Source organism: Physella acuta, unplaced genomic scaffold, assembly GCF_028476545.2.
Source record: "Physella acuta isolate Inbredline_101_S28 unplaced genomic scaffold, ASM2847654v3 ptg000004l, whole genome shotgun sequence".
Lineage (NCBI taxonomy): Eukaryota > Metazoa > Mollusca > Gastropoda > Physidae > Physella > Physella acuta.
Window position 1 is genome coordinate 103,021 of NW_026731524.1, and position 10,564 is coordinate 113,584.

Here is a 10,564-nt window from a genome sequence, read left to right on the forward strand (position 1 = left end):
ATGCCTAAAAAAGGGAGACTGAAGCTAGATGATGAAAGGAAAATACAGAAGAACTTCAGGTTTTTACTGCATGAGTTAGAGGCTAAGGATATCACAGATGTGCTGTTTGAGGAAGACGTGATAAGCGCTGAAGACATGGCGGAAGTTGAGTCGGCGCCTAACAAAACAGATCGAGCGAAAGCTCTGGTGCAGAAGTTACTCAACGCTGGACCTGGAGAGGCGTACTCACGTTTTATAGAGTCACTTCAAGATAAGTACTCACACGTGGTGGACAGACTGAAGGGACAGGGCTGCTCACGTTCTACAAGCCTGGAAGACGGTAAGTTTTATGTCTGTAACACAAAACAGTTGACCGCCAAACAGAGTTAACGTTCTTGATATTTGTGATACTAGACCACATGGCAGTGGTAAATTTCTTGATGTTTGTAATAAACTGTAGTAAAGGGTTAATTTTCTTGTTGTCTATAACAAGAAGACCACATGGAAGTGGTAAATTTGTTAATGTCTTTAACATGTAGTCCACATAACAGTGGTATCGTCAAAAAGCTGTATTTGTAAGATTGTAGGTTAAGACATAACGACGTGACCTCAATTAGTTGAAGCGTATTCAAACTGTATGTTCTGTATGCTCGTGGTTTAACAATTAATCTATGTCACACAACTGTAAATAAATCATTGTCCTCATCCTATTAGTGTTGATTAGAATATTAGTTTGCATAGCACTTTACGTTATTTATACTTTGATTAATTTAAAACAGTTAACACATTTATATTTAAGTACATCGTTTGCAAATTAACTTATGTTTTAACTTTTTTTACATATTACAAAAACAAAAAGATACATGTTCTAAGATTTTATGTGGGCCTATTTACTTTAAACAATTACTTTACATAATATATTAAAAGCAATTTTGTTGATTACTTTTTAATTATTTTCAACAGTAGATTTTGATTGCGAAGCCTCAATCAGTTCACAAATGTAAGTTATTTCTTTGTTTTTTAAATGTTCCTTAAGTGGATATATCGAAATTTGGTCAGCAAAGTCTGAAGGTTGTATACAAAATACTTATATTTGACTTACTTGTAAAAAGATAATTGTCGATACATTGTTGTGTCCAAATTTTCATTTATTTTATTAATATTCTTTTGTTTCTTTTTTTTATAAACCACAGGACAAATATGCAGATACGTGAATCAAAACCACGAACCCAGACAAAAAATTCAAAATTCGCGGGGAAATTAAGAGACATCTTTTTAGCATTTATAAAACCAAACCAGGTTCTTCCGCATTTTCATACATACAACTCAAATGTTCTGACTGGGGATGATATGGTAAGAAAATGTGTGTTGCATTGTACCAATATTTTTTTCCTAATTGTTCTCAATTCACTATTTAAGTTTACTTACAATTTCAAAGTTTTTAACTAGATGTTGTATGTTTAAATCATAGTGTTGCTTATTATTCTTTATGTAACGATATTTACTTTTATTGTTTTCTTTAAGTTGTTTGATTGGAAATAAAATATTATGTTAACTTTTATTTAAATACTTTTTTTAAAAGTAGCTCATTAAATAATATTCAAGTTTTATGTTTTAAACTAAGAAATACTTTTGAATATTCAACATCTTGAAATAATATTCAAGGTTTATGTTTTAAATTAAGAAATACATACGAATAACATCTTGAGTACATCGTGTCAACTTGCAGGCGTACATCACACATATAACAAAAGACAGAGGAGATAGAGATGGGTCTATCTGTCTGCTGGAGAGGTTAAGTTTGTACGATGGATGGACGGACTGTCTACTCTCTGTGTTAAGAGACGAACATGTCCAACTGAACAATGTTGCTGAATGGATAAGGCAGGTATTTCCCTAGCTTATTGACGAAGGTGAAACTATGGATAGTCTTTGGGGGAAATATGGATACATAATAATTGTAAAATATTTTACAGCTTAATGAATTGTACTAAGTATATGAAACGCCGTCTCTTAGAGGTAGAGCGCTAGACTGGTAACCGAAAGTATTGAGTTCGAATCCGAGTTTAAATCAGTAGAACATCCCAGCTTTCATGGGTACCGAACTCATGTTAGGGAGAGTAAACAGGTGAACCCTTCTTCAATTGCCGTATGTTTTGAAAATTGTAAATTATAAAAAAAAAATTTAGGTTCATGGGCGGAGTCTTGACAGAGACTTACGACGAGTCTAACAGTACATTTTACGTACTTTTTCATTAACGAAATTTTATCGACGGTCTCCTCGGGCAGATGAGGCTCGTTAGCTGGGGACAGCCACTCTTCTAGGAGAGACAATTCCAAATGAAACAACTGCTGCCTTGTAGTTTGTTCTTGGTTGGATAAAGGCTGTGGAAGCAAATCCAAAAAGAAAAGCAGGCTGAAATCGAAGGCAATAACCTCAATGGCGCATAATCAGCTGACACGTATCCTTAATTGTGTTGTAGGCGTGGTCGAGTCGGCAAAGCTCATGGTTGTTAAAGTCGAAAAAAAAAGTCTCGAGTTGAAACACTCTTGCAGATAAGGCTCGATCCTTTCCAACACTATTAATAAAGAACGAAGAAGAAGAAGTACGCACTGCCGATCTGGGTTTAGGAGTAAAGTATTGCTTTATCGGGCTTGGAGATTTATAACTCTAACCGAGTACTGCGGGTTCAAAAAGTTAAGAAGAAATTTTCCTTTGAATTAATGTATTCTGTAAATTTTAAATTTGTTTCATATTCTTGTAATAAATAAAATCTTCATATTTTAATTGCATCACATCAGATGCTACGCATATAATCATAATGATTGTGTTTACAACTGGTTTTAGCTTCTGTATGAGCCTGTTAAAAGAGACTACAAAACTGAGACTGTCAATAAGTTAGCTCCCATTATTGAAGCTTTTGTCAAGCCGCTAAACGTTCTGGAGTATTTTCATCAGTACAGCACAAGCGTGTTGACAGATAAAGACTTGGTAATTATTTCATAAATTTGTAAATTTTAATCAGTATACCACCAGCGTGCTAACAGATAAAGATGTGGTAATTGTTCATTCATTTGTAAACTTTCATTACCTTCTATATTAAATAGAACCATTCATTAAACTCTTTGTTTTTGAAAGATTGAAAGTGATATAAAATATTAAATTTAATGTAATTGTTTTTACAGCAACAAGCGTAGAAAATGTAGAGTAAATTTTAAACAAATTTTACAAAACATTTACACCAAATTTTACAAAATTTGCTATAACTTACAGAACCAGTGGTTCACTCAAGTATTGGTATTACTAATGCCCAAGAATAGACTTCCGAAAAAGTTGTCTTAAGTTGTTTGTAGTATTGTAATTTCAAATTTTGTTTACGCTCAGAAAATTAGGATCAAGACTTTAGTAAGAATTGGGTAAGAGTTTGGGTTAGGGAAATGGTTATGAAATAGGCATATATTAGCTAGACATATTTATATTTAGTTAACTATCAGTAATCGAATATGTTTTTTATACAAGCTTCTGTTATAATGGTATTACTGGACTGATTTAACACATACACTGGTTCACGTAGTGAACTGTAGTTTGTTATTTCTGCTATTACAATAATAAATGTAACCCTAGTGTACAGAGTATTACAACTTACTTTACAGAAGGAGATAAGGGAAGCTACCGTATCTTCAGGTGACAAGGAAGGTGCTAAGTTCCTGTTAGACCGTCTGCTGCTACACGACGGATGGTACCAGTGCCTGCTGTCTGTGTTGCAGGATGGGAGGGTGGGGCTACATCACGTGGCTACGTGGATTAACCAGGTATGTGCACAAGGTGCAGGTATATGTGTGGGGTACTTTCAATTATCATATCATTATGTTTTAAAACAAAGTATAAATTAAAATAATCTATGATTTTAGACGACTGTAACGTAAATATATAGAACGGCTTGGTCGGATAGTAGATTGTATGATTGTTAACATGAAAGCCTTGAGTTTGGGTCCCTGTCTTGAATCAATAGAACGTCTGTGAGTCCATCCAACTCTAATGAGTACCTAGCGTACGCAATGGAAAAAAAAAATCTGAGTGGGCATGGTGCTGACCTCACTATATCTACACATGCTGAGTTGAAAGTAAAAGGTGAACATTACTTCATCTTTCCATAATGCAAATATACATTTTTTGGAAATGAAAAAAAACAATACAGTTAAAAAATAATGGGTCTAAAAGATAAACCGAAACAAAAATGTTTCTACTACATATAGCGTGTTGAAATATTTAAATCAATCATCGGGGCGGCTTCACAATGTTGTATAAAATAGTATTCCGATACATTACTAAGATGTTAACAGTGAATCCTTATAGCACAAAAAATACTTTATCATGTAGAATTAAATGTCAATGACGAATAATAAAAACTTATTTAATTAAACAATATGCATTAATACGTTATTAACCTTGAAATAATTTTTGCATGCATTTTCTAAATACATTATTAGGTTATGTATGATCCTATTAAAGTGAAACCCACCTCAGACCTCTACAACAAAAAACTTTTAGCTAAGATGGAGATCATGTTTCTGGCTTTCGTCAAGCCTTCAGTTTTTGTCAATTGTATACACAAGCACAACAAGAATGTCCTGACACAGAAAGACATTGTGAGTATTGTTGTACCATCTGTTGGGTTTTACAAAATGCATCTCTAATAATGCAAAAACTATGGGAATTTCTTTTTAAAAAATCTGGTTAATAAATTTAACATATTTCTAAAAATAAAAACTACATACATATCTCACTGAACATACGAACTTGGTTTTAGTCTTTGTTTTTAAAATATAACAATTTCATTTTCTAATGGTGTTGTCAGTAGGTAAAAATAAAGGAAAGTTACATAGGTATGGATACTTAAATATATACGTAATATATATATATATATATATATATATATATATATATATATATATATATATATATATATATATATATAAGCAAATCGTTGTTTCTTAAATTTCTGTTCAGGATCTAGTCACCAAAATAACAAAAACCAAAGGGGACACTGAAGGAGCAAGATCACTCCTGCATCAACTTGTAAAATACGAGGGTTGGTTCCCCTGTCTGCTCTCTGTACTGCGAGACAGTGACGTCAATTTACCCAACGTCGCGACATGGATGACACAGGTTAGGGGTCATCCATAAATGACGACACGCTTTTTTGACGATTGTACCTCCCCACCTCCCCTCCGACACACTTCGTTACAAAAATCTAGACCCTCCACCCCTAAAATGACGTTACACTTCAGCTAACAACGCCCCCCCCCCCCCTCAAAATTGCAGTTGAAATTTTCTTAAAACAGATATTTTTTTCCCAAAATCTGGTTTAAACTCTGTCAACATACAGTATTTTAATCAATTCCTTTTACAATTTATTAAAACCGTTTTCTAAAACGCGAAATAACGGCTAAAACACTTTTTTCTAACATTGCTTTTTTTATAATGCAAACGTATGACGCCACACCATCTGAACCCCCTCACCCCTCATCAAACACCCTCACAAAATTATGGACCCCCCTCCTGCTACTAGTGTGGCGCCATTTATGGACGCCTCCGTAATGAGGGGACAATTTCTCTTAATATTATTTCACACACGTTTGTTTGCTTGTAAAGCTGACTAGTCTCAAATATATTGTAATTTGCGGGTCAGCGTTAAATGGCTTCATGTTTTTTAATGATACTACAGAAAACCAACTCTTCAACATAGTTAAACTTCGGTATCATTAGCCTCGCCTCTTTCTAACAATTGAAAACTTTCATAAAAATGAAGATTATATTCTGAAATATCAATTAAGCTGAGACTGAATTTCGTCAAATGATTGATTTCTATTACTATTGACAAAATATGTAATGCAAATACTAAATAACTACAACGTGTTGAAAGGAATTCTCCGACCTCTACTCCCATCAACATGAAGACATTTATGAACAGTGAAATTAAGATCAGTTCAATATTATTATATTAGCAATGTTTAAAAATATATGTTATATTGTTTGAATTATTTTTATGATACTGATAAAATTCAACAAAGTAACTGACATTTAACTCATAATTTATGTTATATATGCAGATACAGATGCAAGTCAAGGCAGAGGGGAGCTAATCTAGCTTTAATTTTCTAGTCGTTGTTATTTTACATGTACATAGTTATAATTAGAAAACACCTACAGTTTTTTTTAATCAAAAAGTTTTTATAAAATTGCATGAAACCCGCTATGGTCATGGAAAATTTGTGTAAGTGTTAAATAATTTTTATAGCGTTATTTTACACAGCTTTGTTTCAAATTAAAAAGTTAATTTAAAAAATGCCTTTATATTAGTAATATTTTATTGCGTCTGTCTTTCTAGACCAATACATTTTTAACATATCACAGAAGAAAAAAAATGTTAGTCATATTTTACTTTGCTTTTTATTTTCGGCAAGAGGTTAAAAACGAAAAACACATTCAAAGCAGCCAGAGATTGTATCATACTCTGGTAAAAATTTAATTTATATTGCAAAATAAAAACATTTGAGTACAGTGGCCTCCAGGTTTATTGATAATGGCAGTTGGTTAACATGAAATGTATCTGTAATTTAGTTGTGATTGAACATTCATTTGTTGTTGCGTATGATTTTGAAATCACATTTGATTACTATTTATGAATAATTTAAAAATAATTGATTTAGTAATTATAATATACATGTGTGAATATATTAATTTGAGCTATCTATTCATAAGTTTTACTTTCTGTAAAGATTTTAAGCAGTGGAAATGTCAAATGAAAATATGAGATCTCTTATATTCAATGCAAAAGTACATAAGAACAACTCAACATTTATTTAATACATACTGTCAATAAAAAAAAAAGGATTATCAGAACGGTAAAAACGTTACTCAAATTAAACATAAACTACGTGCAATTTTTTACTCATCATTTCAAATTAAGAAAGAGTTTTATGCAACATTGCAATATTATTTAACAAGATAAATCATCTAATGAAAATTATCACCATTTAAACATCAAAAGAAAAGAAACAATTGGACTTTGAGTACTTCATTATGAAGTCAAACGTTTTCTAAAAAATTTTTTATTTTACATGGCTTAATAGCTATCCATTCTATTCTCACAGAAAAAAAAATTCAGTAAATTGTCTGCTGTTGTAGCCTACTATATACTACGTTTACTCAGTACCCCAATAAAAATATTAAAATATCTGCTAAAATATGAGCTATAAAATCAATGAGCAATAACATAAATAAATGAGCAAAGCACATTTTAGTGGGCAGATAAAATTGCATTTCTATTGTTAAGATTGTAGTAAAACTAAAAGTAAGATAAATAACTTTGTATTATCAAGACACAACACAAATCTTCGAATTTGTTAAGCTACATTTACTTATTAAAGTTTGCTCATGATTTTTAAGAATAATCACTAATACTAGCAAGATACTTAGTAAGAGCCTTATAAAGATGCCCTTTTTTTCATAAAAAAAAAGTAATTTTGCTCTTAGAAAATAATTATTCGAAAATATGTTAGTATCAGTAAGAAAAACAAAACAATTACAAAAAGTGTAAGGGAAGGTCAATTTACACAAATGAATCAATACTTTTAATTATATTTCTAATCACAAATCAAAATTGTAAAACATGGGGACTCTAAAAAATTTTATTTTTTATTTTTTTATTTTTATATTTATTTTTTTTTAAATTTTTTTTTATTATTAAATTAATAAAAAATAAATTTAAAAAAATAAAAATAAATAAAAAAAAATTTTAAAAAATAAAAAAAAAATAAAAAAAAAAATAAAAAAAAAAAAAACATGGGGACTCTAAAGATTACTAAATATATTCCATAGTGCAATTCGCTGATATAATAAAACATCCACGGAGAGACATCGTTAATGTTTGGCATTTAGTTTTACAAATTTTACTGTTTAGAATATTTGATTCATCGCATTTTTCATATAGACTCAATAATATGTTTTCATGTTTGTAAAGTCATTGAGATCTGCAAAGTTGGTTTTGATCTTTCGTGTAAATGATGGTAATTATAACACTAACATTTATATCAAAGGAATGTATGACATCTGATTTGTTCTTATTTTTCGGGTTATGCCCCCTACTTGCATAGAAAACACATCGATGGCGTCCCCGTCCTCCAGGCCGAGCTTGCTAGGCGTGTCATCCTCCAAGACACGATTCCCGTCATACATGAACTTGAGGGTATTCATCTGGTAGCCGTACTTGTCGCAGTAGGCTCGCATCAGGAGCACCATCTGATCGTACTTGTCAAGCTCCACATTGATACACTTGTGTTGCTGGTCCACACATTTGATGTCGATCTTGTTGGGATCTTTCTTAGGTGGCCGGGCATTCTCTTGGATTTCTTCCAGTTTTTCTAGAATAAAAAAAATATGTAGTTTGAGAAAGTAGATCTATATAAAATTGGAAATGTTAATTATAAGATTTAAGAATGAAAAGCGGAAAGGAAAAAAAATGTGTGTGCAGCAATATAATTAGTTATAAACACATTGACATTTCCTTATATTAATTGTCTCTGTTTAAAATACTCATTCATTTTAAACATTACTTAATACGGCTGGTAAGTAGGTCACCAAACAGTTCTATGGCTCATGCAGGTTTTATTGAGCCGTAGAACTGGTTGGTGACCTACTTACCAGCCCTATTGCTCTGTTGTACAAAAGACATCCAAGACTTACCCGTCAGTTCCCTGATCTGTTCCTGCATGGCCGTCTCGTTCATCCTCGCCATGTCTGTGTAGTGTTGTTGTAATGTGACCATCTGTTTATCGTGTGTTTTCTGAAGTGTTTTTATATTTTCTTGCCATCTCCTGTCGTCCTCTTCCTTAGATTTCTGCATTTTCTCGTTAAATTCTTTGATGATTCGTTCCTCTCGTTCCTTAGCGGCGATTTCATTGTCTTGCATTTTTTGCAAAATAACACTTTTCTCTTCTTCACTGGCGTTTCGTAGTTTTTCTAAGTACATATTTGCCTCCTCTGCTTGTTTTCTTTTCATTTCTTCCATCTTGATCTGGTGTTCTTGATCAAGCAGTTTTCTTTTCATCAAATCATCCCTCTTCCTTTGTTTAAATTCTTTTATCTCTGTAAGATTTGATTTGAGTTTGGTGATCTCTTCAGTTAAGTAATTCAGCGCCCCTGTCTCTTGATCTTCAGTTTTAATTACATCAATCATTTTTTCAATTTTTTCATCAATTGATGAAATTTCAGGATCAATTTCGTCCATACTTTCATCGGATATTTTCAAACGCCCCATTGCTTCGATAATTAAGTTTGTTTCTTTCATAATTTCAACTTTAATTTGCGGGGCTTTAGCTTCAACGATGAGTCTATCTCTGTCTTTCTTGAACTCGTCAAACAGAGAGTTCGTGTACCGGACATCTCGGTGTTTCAACTTTCTGACCATCTGCAGTAGATCTATCACCTGGTCCCGTTTTTCTTTCTCCTCCCTCGTTCTGTTCCTGAACAAAATACACCTGTAGCTGCACTCAATCAACAGGTGTTTAAGCGCACCAGGCTGCTGACTTAACCATTCAGAAAAACTTTCCACCTTCAGATCTTCTTGATTCAGGTCAAAACTATCTCCATGCGTCATGACGATAATGCAGTAATCGCGTACAATATTTTCACCGAAAATCTTTTTCAGCAATACGATTGACTCTTGTTCTTCTTTAGTAAAACGACCTCCGAATTTCAAAACCAACAACAATGCATGGAACCCGTTTGGACATTTGGTCATAGCTTTAGCCATATCTGAACAAGCCTTTTCTGTGGCTTCAACATCATCTAGTCTAGTTTCTCCTACTCCTGGTCCGTCGACAACGTGCACTGTAAAGTCTTCTATGTCTGTCCACAGCTCCTGGACATCGTATGTATCCGAGGACGCCCCAGACGACGTATTGAAAGCTTTTCTCCGAGCGATTGAGTTTCCAGTTGCGCTTTTGCCATGTCCTGTTTTCCCGATAAGCAAAAGATCGATTTCTTGCCTGTTGATTACAGGTTGTGTTTGTGGATTTGGGACAGATTCTTCACCGTCATTTTCTAAGGACACGTCATCGCCGCCGTTGGAGGAAACATCAGAATGGATGCCACTCGTGTCGTCAGGCATGCTGGAATCTGAAGCTCTTCTTACCATGGTCTCCAGGCCTTCTGGTGAAGGTCTGATGAGAGAGTCGTCCTTGTCTGGGGAGCTGCTCACATGACCGCCACGTGTCTGGTCTGTTGACGTCACGTCATTACCTTCTCTGATTGTTGAGGAAGCTTCATGTGAGAATTTAATTTTGTTGTCACTACAGCTTTCCGGTCTCGCCAGATCGACTTCATCAACATCTCTGATACCAGAAGTTGAAGTTCCCTCAGCTCCTACTTGTCCAGAAACTTTCTTGACACTTATATAGTATCCTAATCCAGCAGCCAAAACAGCTGTGGCAACATATATCAAAACACCACCGTACCATGTTGTAAGACAGGCAAATATAGCAAGTCCTACGGCTGAAATTTTCTTTATTTTCACCATGA

General features: G+C 33.4%; 2 protein-coding genes across 2 annotated transcripts; one reads left to right on the forward strand and one right to left on the reverse strand.

Annotated features, from left to right (window-relative positions):
* Window positions 1-4,677, forward strand: LOC131934650 (uncharacterized). Its single transcript, XM_059290761.1, has 7 exons — window positions 1-319; window positions 943-979; window positions 1,173-1,332; window positions 1,709-1,867; window positions 2,828-2,971; window positions 3,634-3,792; window positions 4,471-4,677. Exons 1-7 carry the CDS (start codon window positions 1-3, stop codon window positions 4,675-4,677), a joined length of 1,185 nt encoding a protein of 394 aa, XP_059146744.1.
* A 3,159-nt stretch (window positions 4,678-7,836) lies between these two features.
* LOC131956648 (golgin subfamily B member 1-like) lies at window positions 7,837-10,564 on the reverse strand. The gene is made up of 2 exons (XM_059321562.1): window positions 8,729-10,564; window positions 7,837-8,406 (listed from the first exon to the last, which is right to left on the reverse strand). The coding sequence occupies exons 1-2, from the start codon at window positions 10,560-10,562 to the stop codon at window positions 8,072-8,074; spliced, it is 2,169 nt and encodes a 722-aa protein (XP_059177545.1). The 5' UTR covers window positions 10,563-10,564; the 3' UTR covers window positions 7,837-8,071.